We start from the raw sequence: 15,167 nt of genomic DNA, 5'->3' as shown, positions 1-15,167 counted from the left end.
GGTTCTATCATATGGTCGGTGGCCTATTTCGGGACTGACCCCCAATCGACCGTTTTGGGCGAACTGGGTCGGCCACCCAATTGAGCCTAACTGACTACGACTGGTGGCTATATAAGAGCAAGCCCGTGAAGCCCATTTTATCACTGGCTACAGCAACCTTGATTCCTTAGCATTCAACCTTCGTCTTCTACTGTTTCCAGCACGCCATTGAAGCTTCTTTCACAGGAGCGCACAGCTGGGAGGCAGTGCCATCTATTGTATCAGTTCTATAGTAATCAAATTTTTGATTCTCCATACTATCTTGTTTTCTCTCTTGCATACGAGATCCTGTTATCTATTGAGCATAGATGTCGTATTATTTTCTTACATGATATTAGAGCCTGGACTCTAGCAAGAAGATTTGGTAGTGTGTTTCTGTTTGCGAGCAGGTTGTGAGAGATGGCCCAGCCCGCAAGACTGCGAATCCCACCATTCGGTGAAAGCCGAAAGTTGGACGGCTCTAACTATCCTCTCTGGAAGTTCAAGATGAAGACCATCCTAAGCGCATATGAGCTTTGGGACACTGCTACTGGGGTGGACATGAGGCCGGTTCCGAGACTGTTGGATCCAACCAATGCAGGACAACAGATAGTATCAACTGCGGATGAGATTCTAGTGTGGACAAGAAGAAATGCAGATGCACTGTGTTCTATTGTCTGCAGTGTTAGTGATTCCATCATGGCATTAATTCAACATGTCACCACAGTGGAGGAAGCATGGACGGTCTTGAAAAATCAGTACGAGACCACGAATTAGACGCGGATTTAGAATTTGGAGACTCAACTCGTGAACGAGAAGTTGTCTGAGTCTGAAGCGGTAGAGAAGTTCATCACCAGGGTGAAGAATCTACACGATCAGATGACTGTGATTGGCATCACCATCACTAGCGAGAATCTAGCACGAAGGTGCATACAGATTCTCCCACCAAAGTACGACGGTCTTGTTATGGCGCTGAATACACAGAACAGAAATCCACCCCTCAACTTTGAGGATTTTAGCGTGATGCTTCTAGAGGAGGAGATGCGTCAAAAGACGAGGACTGGAGAAGATTCGGCTTTTTGGACCGGATCAAAGAAAGGTAAGGGTAAGGACTCTGGTAAGTATCTATAGAGCTGTTCGTTGCAATTGAGGAGATTTGCACGAAGGCAGTTCATGTACCTGCGGATGAACCTTGGATCATTGACAGTGGTGCATCACGCCACATGACTAGTCGGAAGGATTGGTATACCTCTCTACAGCCGGTAGGGAATGACATCATGGTAGCAGTTAGCAATGATGCAAAATGTCCAGCAAAAGGAAAAGGTGCAATTGCTCTCAAGCTAGATGGAGTTGTAAAACAGTTGTCCGATGTTCCTTATGTGCCAGATATCAAGAGGAACTTGTTGTCCATTTCTGCGATCACGGATCGGGATCTCAAAGTTCAATTCGATAAGAATGGTGCACAGATCCTGGATCTTCAAGGGAAGGTCATTGGTAAAGGTACGCGGTGCAACAACATTTACGTACTCTCAGCTTTTAGTGCTTGAGCGGATGTGAAGAACACTAAGCTGTGGCATGAGAGGTTTGGTCATCTAAACCTTAGTTCTTTGAAGGGATGCATAAAAGTGGAATGATTGCAGACCTACCATAAATTTCAGATTTGCCCGATGTATGTGAAGCTTGCATGATGGGCAAGTAGCATCGGCAGCCCTTTCCTAAAGAGGCCAGCAGGGCAAAGGCTCCTCTAGAGCTCGTTCACACGGACCTCTACAGAAAGATGGAGACAGAAGCTTTGGGTGGTTCCTTCTACTTCATGATGCTGATCGATGACTATAGTAGAAGGATATGTATAACTTCCTGAAGATGAAAGACGAGGCTTTCAGTAGGTTCAAGGAATGGCATGTAATGGTTGAGAAAGAATCGGGGAGGAAGGTGAAGAAGTTGAGATCAGATAGAGGTGGAGAGTTCACATCGACTGAATTTGAAAGTTACTGCAAAAGTCATGGAATCAAGAGGCAGAAACCCTCGCCACATACATCATAGCAAAATGGAGTAGCAGAATGCAAGATGCGCGTCATCTGCGAAATGGGCCGGAGTATGATGAAAAGGAAAGATTTGCCAAAGACTTTTTGGGCTCAAGCATGTAACACTGCAGTTTACATCCTCAATCGTAGCTACATGAAGGCTGTGAATGGGATGACTCCACTGCAAGCATTTCTAGTAAGAAACCTTCAGCTGCACATTTCAGAGTTTTTGGATGTGACTGTTTTGTGCATGTCCCTGATGCTACCAGGACCAAATGGGAACCGAAGAGCCGGAAGTGTATTTTCTTGGGCTACAGTGAAGAGGCAAAGGGTTACCGTCTCTATAACTCTGTTACTAAGAAGGTAATTGTAAGTCGCGATGTGGTCTTCTCAAAACAGCCGCATCAATTGGAGGAGGATGCTTCCTTCGTAGACAACCAGGACCAGGATATCCATCCAATACCGCGACCAACAGCAAACCGAACTCCCCCAATGGTGCTTGGGAGGATTCAAGACAAAGAAGATGAAGAAGAGCCTGCAGAACCACAATGGCAATGGCCATTCCCGAAGTGGGTAAAGTAGCTTTTGGATGGCAGAGAACCTCCAGCTATTGAGGAGGAACCATCTGAACACCGCCGGTCCAAGAGATTAGAGGAGCAAAGAAGGGTGCAGGAACACTTGGTCAACTATGCTTTGATGACAGAAGTGATCCGTGCTGATGAACCCAAGTGTCTTGAAGAGGCACAAGGCGATGATAGGTGGATGGAGGCTATGCAGTCGGAGTATGGCTCCATAATAAAGAACAACACTTGGAACCTTGTGGATCGACTACCAAAACGTAAGGTAATAGGAACCAAGTGGGTGTACAAGACCACGTACAAGTCCGACAGCACGTTGGATAAGTACAAGGCTCGGCTCGGGGCAAAAGGATTTGCACATGTACATGGTTTTGATTATCAAGATACTTTTGCTCCCACAGCTTAACTAACCACAATTCGCAGTGTTTTGGCTTTAGCTACCCAGGGAAGTTGGCCCCTGTTTCAGATGGATGTGAAATACGCCTTTCTGAATGGAGATCTCAAGGAGGAGGTATACGTGGAACAACCACCAGGTTTTGAGATCCCCGGTTAAGAAGGTAAAGTCTGCAAACTGAAGAAGGCACTTTACGGGCTGAAACAGGCCCCACGAGCATGATACCAGCGAATCGATGCCTACTTTCTATAAAACGGGTTCAGGAGGAGCCCATGTGATGCAAATTTGTATATCTTCAGAGAAGGAGGCAGGTGTATGATCGTGGTCCTTTATGTGGACGACCTTGTCATAATAGGGAACCATGAAGAGAAGATATCGCAGACGAATCATTTGCTAGGAAGAGAGTTTGAAATGACAGAGCTCGGACTGATGCATTTCTGTTTGGGGATTGAAGTTTGGCAGGAGCCAAAACAGATCTTCATTTCATAGCTGAAGTATGCTGGAGAGATACTGAAGGAATTTGGCATGGCTGAGTGCAAGACAATTGGTACCCCTATGGAGGTTGACGTGAAGCTCTCAAGCGAGGATTCATCACCACTGGTGGACGAAGCATAGTATAGAAGACTTGTGGGCAGCTTGATTTACCTTTGCAACACACGGTCGGTTATCAGCTTTGCGACTGGTGTACTTAGCAGGTTTTTCAATAAGCCTCGGGAGAACCATTGGAGGGCAGGGATGCGGGTGCTGAAATACATCAAAGGCACACTTGATTATGGCATCACCTATACCAAGGGCAACATCTTGACTGGATTCTGTGACTCGGATTGGGCAGGAGATGTGGACAGCAGGAGATCAGTGACAGGGTACTGTTTCTCACTTGGATGTGGAGTTGTGTCATGGGTCAGCAAGAAGCAACCCACAGTTTCTCTTTCTTCTACCAAGGCCGAGTACAAATCTACATGCTTTGCTTCTTGCGAGGTAGTGTGGTTGAGGAGGATTTTGGGGGACATGGGTGCAGTGCAGAACAAGCCTACACAGTTATCATGTGACAATCAGAGTTGCATGGTGATTGCAAAGAACCTGATGTTCCATGCTTGGACAAAACACATTGAGATTCAATATCACTTTGTACGTGAGCTGATCATGGATGGAGAGGTTGACTTGGTGTACTGTTCGACTATAGAGAATGCTGCAGACATCTTCACAAAGGCTCTTAGAAGAGACTTGCTGGAGAGGCATCTTCATCGACTTGGCATTGGACTGAAAAAGTAAGTTCACTTGCGGGTGGACATTGAGGGGGGGTGTTAGATATCAATGCTCCACTCATGTGACTACGTGGGAACCAGCTAACTCTACTTGTAAGCCCCCCATATGAGGAGAAGGCATTTGAGTAGCTCGGTTATCCGGTAGGTCCTGATTTGGACACCAGATGGGGGCCATGTGTGGCCTGATGGCTGGACAGCTTCAGATAGAGTTGGCACACCGCCAACTAGGCTATATGCAAGTGCAAGAAGGCATCCCTTGACTGATCGCACTAAGGTAGACGGAGCATTTCATGGGGCAGTCCCTCTCGGGTTGCGGGGCCCGTTTGGAGCCTCAGATGATCCCGAATGGCTGTGGGCCGATCGAAAACTATAGGTTAGTTGCTCTGTTTTGCGCGTCGGTTCTATCGTATGGTCGATGGCCTATTTCGAGACCGACCCCCAGTCGACCGTTTTGGGCGGACTGGGTCAGCCACCGAATTGAGCCTGATCGACTATGACTGGTGGCTATATAAGAGCAAGCCCGTGAAGCCCATTTTATCACTGGCTACAGCAACCTTGATTCCTTAGCATTCAACCTCCGTCTTCTACTGTTTCCAGCACGCCATTGAAGCTTCTTTCACAGGAGCGCACGGCTAGGAGGCAGCGCCATCTATTGTATTAGTTCTACAATAATGAAATTTTTGATTCTCCATACTATCTTGTTTTCTCTCTTGCGTACGAGATCCTCTTATTTGTTGAGCACAGACGTTGTATTATTTTCTTATAGATAGAAGGCATGTTATTTGCACTAGGCAATAAATTATCCTTTATGGCCACATAACTTTGGTAGTACTTGGCTACCTTTTTAAATATTATCATTTTTGTATTGTGAGCAATGTTCCAACAAATTGTGCCATCCAAATAGCTATAATTGTCCTTGATATTGGTTCCCTTATTGATGATGGAGTGCTTGTAGATTGTTGCCTAAAGCTAGGAGCCAAAGGATTAAAATAGTCAAAGTCATGAGGATAATTTCTAGTGAGAATTGGACTACTTGGTACGTGACTACATGTGCATTGACCTTCATCTTCTTTCATGCACGCCTAACATACTTGGTATCTTAAGAGATGTTATGTGGTAACACTCAATGTTCCGTGCCCTAGATTTGCTATGAGACTTCCCTCTTTCTTGGGACTTCCTCCTGAACTGTGATTTATCCCTTTACACATTTAAGGCTGCATCTTGCTTGTTGCCTTCCATAGACTTCCGTCTAATCTCCTCGGCCAATAAGCTATCCACAACATCATCAAACTTCAGCACTCCGCGAGTTCCGGAGTTGCTGATAGCTGTATGAAACGTATCCCATGAAGGTGACAATATACAAGAAATATTGCCTTGGTCTCCGTTTCAAAATTTAGCTCTCAGCCTGAAGCTAGTTGAAAATAATATTGAATTCATTCAAGTGAGAAGCAATGGAGACCCCTTCCTTCAACTGCAACTCAAACAAGCTCTTCATGAGGTAAACTTTATTAGAGGAAGTTTCCTTCTCATAAGTGGCACATAGCTTTTTCCATAAAGATTATGTAGTTTGCTCAGTGACTACTATGAAATAAACTGTCTCCCCAAGATGTAGTCTAATGGTAGACTTTGCCACTGTGGACATAGCTGCAAGCTTGTTGAAATCCCTTCCAAGGGTTTTATTTACTTGTTTTGAATAAGCACATCCCTTATCTATTCTTTGCATAGAAAAAAGCTTGTCCCATCAAACTATTAATGCTAAAAAACTCCTTTTCAGATATGAAAGAGGATGCTATGATGCAAAATAAAGCAAAATCCCAAATGCTAGTGCCTGCAAGAAAGAATGACACCAAATACCACGTGCACCCATATGTGTATACCACAATAGGGTGCAATATCACCAAAATTGAACGCTCAAAGCATCAAAATGCAATCGACTCATGTGCATATACTATGCATCCATATGAGAAAATTTGGCCCAAAAGAAAATGCCAAGTGCAATGTCAATCCAAATGCCAATAAGTGCCAAATGCCTCAAGCATAAAGACCATCCATGGGCATATGCATCAACAATATCTCATCCAAGAGATCATAGCACTATCAGTGCATCAACTGCAATGTGTCAAAGCTGTCCCTCAGCATAAAATAGCATCCATATGCAAAGTGTCTATCAAATTGTAATAGGATGCTTGGGTTTTGTACTACTTGCTCTTAGGATATGTTTAATAGCTTACACCAATTGTAAAAGAGTAAGGGAGTGTGATGGATCAGATGTTATGGTTTTTGAGTTACAAAGGTATTGCTACATTTCATGTCTTAAGGTAGTAGCTTTAAAAGAGATATGTATGTTTTCATGTAAAGCTTGCTTTTCAAGTGTTACTTGGAACATTATTTGAAGAGGAAGAGACACAAAAGACACTTGGAAAAGTCATTATAGGACAAAGTGAGTCCTAGATGTACCCTCTATTCACAAAAGAATTCTATAAACAGTGAAATTTTGTAAATGTTAGCCTAATTGCATGCAAAATGGCCCGGTTGTTCATCAAAGAATGAGAAAACCTTAGTGCAGTGGGTTGAAACAGAGGCCGATTGATAAGTTAGAAGTCAAAGAAGGCAAAACCTTAGTGCAATGGGTTCAAATGGTGTTTGTAGATGAAGATTTGGAGGGTATATTGGACTAGAGGATGAAACAAGAGTATGGAGAGCATGAGAAAGAGATGAAGTGCTGCTAAGTGTGGCTCTATGTTGCACTCAATAGAAGTCAAAAGAGAGGACAACCATGCAACAGTCTTTGGCTTAATCTAGAGTCGATTGTTTGTATCTTTTGTGAATTAATAGAAAGTTTGATTTTAGGAAGACATTTGATAGATTCTCTTGATTTGAGATACTATGACGATCGGCATCACATTCTTGCATGGAATTTTGAGACGGAAGAGGGAGTGAGTGTGCATAGGGCACGAGATTTTGATCGATCCATGGCTCATCTTTCTAGATGATCCCACATATAAGCTATGGACTCAACAATAGACATTGCGAATAATGGAGCTAATATAGAAATGAGTTGAGGCAAGGGACCTGGTAATCATTCTTTTTGCAAAGGTGTAAGCCTTGAGGTTGAGGTCTCTATTGCACTTAGTTTATGATCATTGGCAGGTCTTTAGAATTGTGGGAAGTGTTGTAGGCTCCAATGGATAAACTATTTGAGGCAAGATTTGAAGTGCGGCGCATTCTCAACGATAAAAAGCAAGTAAACTATTAAGCATGATTGTATGAGTCTCTTTCCTCGAGGGTAGAGAATTTTTACAAAATGCTTGCTAACAACCTTTCCTTATAGTTAAAAGGTGACGTCGCAAAGCGAGCCAGTAATCATTCTTTTTGCAAAGGTGTGAGCCTTGAGGTTGCGGTCTCTACTACACTTAGTTTACGATCATTAGAGAATCACTGCTACAATTCTTCAGCATTATGGGAAGATTTGTAGGCTTCAATGGATACACTATCTGAGCTTAGATTTGAAGTGTGGCGCATTCTCAACTACAGAAAGTAGGCAAACTATTAGGCATGATGGTATGAGTTATCATTGATTATCTGTCTTTGTGAAACTTCCACCCATCTTTCACTAATGAGAAAGTTATTGTTCAACATAGGATGAATGATAGGTCTCAGTGTCAATTTGACATGGTACGAACTGGGGACCTTATGATTTATTATGGGCTTGTTTTTTCCTTTCTTTATTTTTTCTTTTGGCACAAAATACAAGAATACAGATGCTATTACAGATACCGATACAAATACTACTACAAATATTGATATCGGCTTTGCCTATTGGCATGGTATCATATTATATGCTTGGAAATAAATGAGCAATGTTTTGATTAGAAAGTTGTTACAAATTTTATGAAGACATTGTGAATAATGGAGCTAATATAGAAACGAGTTGAGGCAAGGGACCACACACATTGGTCAATGATTAGTTGCTACCGAAATGGTTATGCAATAGAATTACATTGCTACAAATTACAACAGATGATCATCTAGATGATCCTTGATGGAATGATGATCATCATCTTCTACGTATTGATATTTCCACAAAAACTTTGACGTAATGAATGATGCAGAAAGTTTTGTTGTGTGTTTTGTTTGAGTAGAGTGGGAGAACGATGGTGACGATGATCCACCGGCCTTTGAGTCGAGTGTTTCATCTATTTGACAAGCTACTCTATTGGCGGTGGGGCGATCAGCCTACTTTGGAAGAGGTGTGGATGCAAAGCAGCACTTTGGGTTCATCGGCTTCATGCCTCTCATCGCCATGAACTCGATTGATGTCTTGTTGAATCTCTGTAGTAGCAACACTTTTAGCATCTCGGTGCTGTAGAGCACACTTTTGCTCTTGCAACACGATCTGCATGTACAGATTTCCAAGCTTTTTTCAAGGCATGCAATCCCTTAAGTAGTCATTGTTAAATAGTTTCTATGTGTGATCATTTACTCTTTAGATGTTTACTTTTTCTTGGCTTTCTCTATCCGTGTCTTAGAGCAAAACTCTTGCAAAACTAGTATGATTTTAATGTTAGTGCTAGTATACCTTATACCTTCCCTTTTCTTTCTTTTTTTTGGTGGGGAAAGAGGGCGGGGTGTTGGTTTAGGGATCACATGATTGTTTTTGTTACCTCCTTTCATTCAACCTTTTGTTGGATGTAGTCAGATATTAGTATCCTCGAATCGCTTCAAAATTAGCAAAACCTGTAGATCATTGTTAAAATTCTGAAGGTAACGACTCCAAGGTTGGTGGACATGTCTTGAATATTGCATCCCCCTATTCATGGATGATTTTTTCAAGTTAGTTTCGTTAAGAAGCTAAACTTTTATATTGATGTCGAAGGTTAATATGCCCTAAGAAAAATAAATGCTTGAAACATTCGCTAGGATTTGAAACTTTTATGCAAAAAAAATCAAATGCTTGGAAATAAATGAGCAATGTTTTGATTAGAAAGTTGTTACAAATTTTATGAAGTATTGAAACATATTGTTACGGACAGTGATACAGATACTATTACAAATGATAAAGATATTGTTATAAATATAGATATTGAAATGATGAAGTATTGAAAGGTACTGTCACAAATATCGTTACAAATATTTAAAGTGGCTTTGCCTATTAGCACGATGTCATATTATACACTTGGAAATAGACAAACAATATTTTGATTAGAAAGTTTTTACAAATGATGAAGTATTGGAAGGTAGATTCATAGTATAGCCACGATGAAGTATTGAAAAATAGATAGTGCTACAGATACTCAAAATCGTGAGTTGACTTTTTGGGCTTCTTTGCTGATTGCCAGACTATCATAGACTTCTTGTCTTATATACTCAAAAATACTTAAACAATATTTGTTTTTACAAAAACATATTGCTCAATCATAATATCAACATAGCCACATAGGTACAATCGAGGCTGACCACATCCTTGTAAACAAAGCTTAGCAATTACTACCACTTAAAGACAAAATAGATCCACCCAATACCCAATAGATAATAGGGTTCCCAAGTTAATAAAAAATGAGTATTAGCAATTAATCGTAGAGAGTGCATTGTGGATTAAGCTAATCTTTGCGAAGGCGGCACAATTAAAGCAAGTTAACCTAAGCGATTAGATACATTAATCATTGGATTTAAAAAGGTTTGAGGAATGCATAACTTTCTAGATTCGAGAAAGTTATGGTGACCTTGAGGTAAAGGGGGAAGAGGGTGCTGAGTGGGTGAGAGGGTGAAGGGAAGAGAGAGATTGGAGGGGGAGGGAGAGGCACAAAGAAAAAGAGTTGAGCAAAGCGAGCGGAACTAGAGAATAGGAGTTGAGTGAAGTGCATAGAATAGGAGCTAAGCAGAGGATCGGTGTGGGGAGATGTAGGGCAGCAAGCAAAATGGCGAGGATAGAGGGAGATGGTGAGGGTAGAGGGTTAATTAGATAAAAGCTTAGACTAATTGTAAAATGAAGGGAGGGAGATATAAGTGAGGCGACGAGGGCAGAAGGTTAATTATAAAATGAGGGTCCGATGGAGATACAACTAATTAATTGAATAGAGCGTAGGAGGAGATGCAAATTGATTCCATTGACTCTAGTAGCAATAGACACAAATATATTTTGTATGTGTCCTAATGAACTAGGAGGCACTGCACTCGAGCATTCATGCTCTCTTGTTCATATACCATAAAAAACAAGCATATCAAAAACCTATACTAGGTAATATCCTTTCTAAGTAAAGGTACCTTATTTTAGTAAGCTTGTCTTGTTAAGGTTTAGCAAATCCATTGAAAATTGATGGGGAAATTTTGTCTATAAGAAGAACGTTAGCATGTAATAGGGTGCTTAGATGTTTGTACTAGTGGCTTTTATGATATCTTTAAGAGCTTACAATAATTGGAAAAGAGGAAGGAAGTGTGATAGGTTAGATGTTGGTTTTGGAGTTATAAAGTTAGTGCTGATTTCAAGTAGCTTTAAAAGAGATAATGTATGTGTTTTCATGTAAAGCTTGCTTTTCAAGTGAATAGGAACATTAAGAGAAGAGGAAGAGACACAAGAGACACAAGAGACACTTAGGGAAAAATAAGAAGGGTGAGTCCTAGCTGTGTACCCTCTATTCACAAAAGAATTATGTTGCAAAACGGCCCTGCCGTTCCAACACAGAATGACAGAACCTGTTTGGGAAAAGGTTAAGAAAGAAAAACAATAGTGTAATGACGCCTGATTTACGATGCATCGCAAGCTGCAGGAGCCTGCTTCGAAATGGTCGTAGTGTCGGAAATTTTCTTCCATGGAGCAATATAATTTCCGGAGCTATCCAGAAACTCAATCATCCGAGGTTTCTGATCGATGTAATTTCCCGCATATTGTGCTGCTTTTCTCTCCAGATTTCCGTCCAAATGCGAGATGAGAGTCCATGTTCGCTTTGCTAAGGCGATTTCCGTCCACCAACGGATCCTAATCGACGCTCTTGCCAAGCAGGTGTCGATAGAAATGAAGGTATGGATGTTATTAGACTTAGCTAGAAGGTAAGCTGCTTGGACATGTCGGGATTTGCGAGAGAGAAGTCGTTCGCATCGCCAGCCAGCGACGGGAAGAACGATTGCAAGGATTCCGTCCTCCCGAACGGGCTTGGCAGGCCGTCGAAGCCGAAGAGTTGGAAAGAATCGGAGCCACGGAAGGCTGCCGAGGCTCCGGATCGATCGAAAAATCCGTTACCGAACTGCTGTTGCCCCGACTCTTCGTCCACAACCGAAGAATTCACAGGAGAATCGTGTGTCTCCGGCGATTGATCATGCGAGAAGGACGATTGTTCAACGATTTTCGACGAATTTGCAGCTGCGCTGCGATCGAACTTCATTCCCTGCTGCGACCTCACAGAATTATTGGTGAGGCTTGGCTTCGGCAACATCTGCAGGTTCGGCAAGTATCTCATTGATTGTTTGCAATCTTCCGTCGACTGCTCATGATCGTATGGCAATCCTCTAGCGTAATTCAGATTGAGCATGGGCTGTTGCGAGAATTGTTGCACGAACTGTGCTCTGTTGCTGTTCATGTTGTTGTAATTGAGCGTGTTGTCGCCATAGCCTGATTGGTTCCAGGACTTTCCCGGAGATGGAGCAGCTGTTGTTGTTGCTCCTCCTGCGCCTTTCAAAGAATTCAACCTCGGCAAATTGTTCAGAAGCTTCGCGTCATCGATTTCCGGCAGCGACGCCAGAACTTCGTCAAAGCCACCCGTCGATTCGCTCTCTCTCGCAGCTGCCAATCTCATAGCACTCGGCATCTTCTTGTAAATACGGCACAGAACCCAATCATCGAGCTGTTCATCGTCAATCAGCAGCAACAAGGTCGTTAGTGGCTTGCTTGCACAAGAAAAAGATCAACCATTGCGCACGACAACAGATCGAAATGCAATCTTCGACGGATAAACTTGGCGCAAATGAACAGACTCGTAAGTTTGATCAAGCATCAATTGATGGAACGCTGATCAAAATGCAAACACGGTAGCAGGATTGATTGGAGTTAACTCATACCCGTAAGCTTCCCTTCCGTCTTGCAGCTTTGGTTGCGCTGTCCGCAAGGCGGTACTCGTGCATGATCCAGTTCGTTTTCACGCCTTTAGGCGCTTTGCCAGTGTAGAAAACCAACGCCTTCTTCACTCCCACCTTCTGGCGACCTGCCATCGTGCTGATAGGCTTGTCGGTGCCGGTGGCCTTCCAATAACCGGAAGCTGCTGCTCGGTTGGGACGAGACCCGTTGGGATACTTCCTATCCCTCGGGCTAAAGAAGTACCACTCCTTCTCCCCAAACAGGGCTTTCTCTGCAAAATGATCAACAACGAAAGCAAATCATTAGATATTTGGCGCATAGATGCCATTGTTGATTATCTTTCTTCGACTGCACATTTATTCCGGTAAGGTGTTGGATTTAATCGACGGTACGTTCTTGACTGTTTCTTGTTTCGTCTGAACGATGACAAAATGCTTCGATACAGTCGATCGAGATGATCGGTATATTCGACACTAACGGTTCGCGATTATCTTTCGTATGCACTTTCGATTCGTCTGCACCGTCCTCCATCGGAAAACCTCGAAGTAGGGATTGTGATTCTTACCCGGAAGATCCCACGGGTCGAACTTGTAGAGGTCGATTTCTGCGATTATCGGCACCGCGAAAGGTTGCGAAGCAGCCTTCCTGCAAAGGTAATGGACGACGAGCTCTTCATCGGAGGGATAGAATCTGAAGCCAGGAGGCAAGTGGAGCTGGTCTTCAGGTCCCCGTTTAGGCTCTCTACTCATCATGTGAAAAGAAATGGTTACTCTTATTTGCTCTGCACCTTCGATCGATGCGAAGGTGATCGATGTTCTTTGGAAGAGAAGCGTTAATCTGCTTCCGAATTCTTCCTTCCTCCCTCACTCTTTCTCGCTCTCACACAGGGCGCAGATATCTCTCAGTTGCTACAGATAGGAGCTCTCGGTTGGCTTTTCTTTCTCTCTCTCTCTCTCTCTCTCTCTCTCTCTCTCTCTCTTTCTCGGGATTTGTAGCTTCAGCAAAGAATTCCTTTTACAAGGACTGTAGCTCTAAGCTGTAGCAAGCGAGGTTTATGTAGCTACCTGGCAAGCAAGCCAGATTTTCGGAAGGATGCGTGTGGCAACGCAGGGCGGTTACTGCGCCGCGTCGATCGATGGAGGATGAGGGGGAAAGGCTAAAGCGCGTTGTCTGAATTCTGATAAGGCGGGAAGTCTTTTCTGCATGACAAGAGCCGACGGAAAGCGGGTCCTTAAAAGGCGAAGATGGGAGGGGAAGCCGACGGAAGAAACTTCCGGTAGCTCCGGGAGAACACGTCTCTCCGACAGGGACAACATGAGCAGGGGCTCCATCAAAGCTGGGATGGCAATGGCGGTGCCGCCGAAAGCCTGCACGTGTTCCTTCTGAATTTCTGAAAGCTTCGAAGTCCGACGACCATTTCTTCCGTCGCCAAGGACGTCATTCTGCTGTCGTCTCTCTGTCCTTGTTTCTCCGTCACCCAAGGGTCCCAAAGCTTCTTCGCAGGATCACCATCCGCCATCGATCTTCACTTTCTGCTTGACAAAATCCTCTCCCATCGCCATTTTTTCTGCCCCATCCATCCGTTCCTCGCCAGGCTCGCTTGATCTTCCGTCATTGCTTACTAAATTCCAGCTCGCTTTCCGTCAATTCCAAACCTTGTCCTCTTCTGACTCTCTCCCCCCATCCCCACCCGTAAGCTTTGCCACTCGCCATGCTTGCCCTCACCCCGTACAACCTGCTGATTAGGAGGTTCACCCTTTCTGTCTCGTTGTGGTGCGTCGCCATCCATTTCCGCACCAGCGCAGCAAAAAAGTCTACCTTGATCTAGATTGCACTTTTTCTCGTTTTCACCATTGAAAAGATCGTGCGCGGGGGCAAAGCGTCCCCGCGAAACATCTGCAGCATTGAATTGTTTTGAATCTTTCGCAATGCAGACTCATGAGTGGGGTAAAAAAATCGGAAGATTGCACGCAACAGCCGATGGGCCCGAAAACAGTCACGTCTCGACACAGTTGTACAATCGGGCGCATGCTTGTGGAAGGCTTTTTTTTTGTGTGCGGCAATCGGTGATTCGGTGGTGGTACTACGGTTGCCGGCGCTCCATTCAAGGATTGATGGGCGTTACGGTGATCATCAGTGGTGAGTCATTGTGGCCACGTGTCTTTCGGTCATTGAAAACATTGGAAAACTGCCACGTGATAACTGTGCCAATTGATAGCAAACCTTTAGGAGGTCCCAAACAACCCAGCCATGGCGCGACAACCGTGCCAATACGCAAGGCACCAATGTCCTGTGCTCAGCTTGTCAACCTTGGACAACACAGACCTTGGAAAGGATTAGCAATTGGATTGGTGTTGCAGGCGGTGTCAAGAGCGTGCGCGAGGGCGACAAACAAAAGAAGAATCCAAAGAACGGACCGTAAGGTGTCTATCCAACTCAGTGTTGGCTGGGCGTTGCCACTCGATGTTGTGGATGCCTCACTCTAGTTGCATTCAAATGATTGGCCGGCCTCGCAATCGCTTTAGTGCCGCCGAGGTTCCTCTGAACCTAGCCTTAGAGTGGGTTCTGCTCACTTCCTAATGGGCATATACGTTGCAAAATACCAAGTTTTTGGCATCTTTGGTGTCGTTTCCAGCCATCAAGGTGCTTCATCTTTGACCTTAGTGCCCCATTCAAGACACAATTGCTCATAAGACTTAGTGGTGCCCCATTCATAGGTGGCCCAAGACATAGAAGCATCGGGCTACAATGGGTGAATGCCAGTTGTGGAGGGGTGGCCTCATATCCTATAACCATGTGCAACAGATTTCTCTCCTTGTG

General features: G+C 43.9%; 1 protein-coding gene across 1 annotated transcript; it reads right to left on the bottom strand.

The window, feature by feature from the left end:
- Positions 1-11,067: 11,067 nt before the first annotated feature.
- On the bottom strand, positions 11,068-13,549 carry LOC147899104 (uncharacterized). Its single transcript, XM_087377850.1, has 3 exons — positions 12,913-13,549; positions 12,332-12,618; positions 11,068-12,117 (listed from the first exon to the last, which is right to left on the bottom strand). Exons 1-3 carry the CDS (start codon positions 13,097-13,099, stop codon positions 11,320-11,322), a joined length of 1,272 nt encoding a protein of 423 aa, XP_087233976.1. The 5' UTR covers positions 13,100-13,549; the 3' UTR covers positions 11,068-11,319.
- Between the last annotated feature and the right edge of the window lie 1,618 nt (positions 13,550-15,167).

The sequence above is a fragment of the Dipteris shenzhenensis genome, chromosome 8 (assembly GCF_047967505.1).
Source record: "Dipteris shenzhenensis isolate YYH24624 ecotype China chromosome 8, Dip_SZ_1.0, whole genome shotgun sequence".
NCBI lineage: Eukaryota > Viridiplantae > Streptophyta > Polypodiopsida > Gleicheniales > Dipteridaceae > Dipteris > Dipteris shenzhenensis.
The sequence above is the reverse complement of the archived record's forward strand: the minus strand, read 5'-3'. Positions and strand labels throughout refer to the sequence as shown.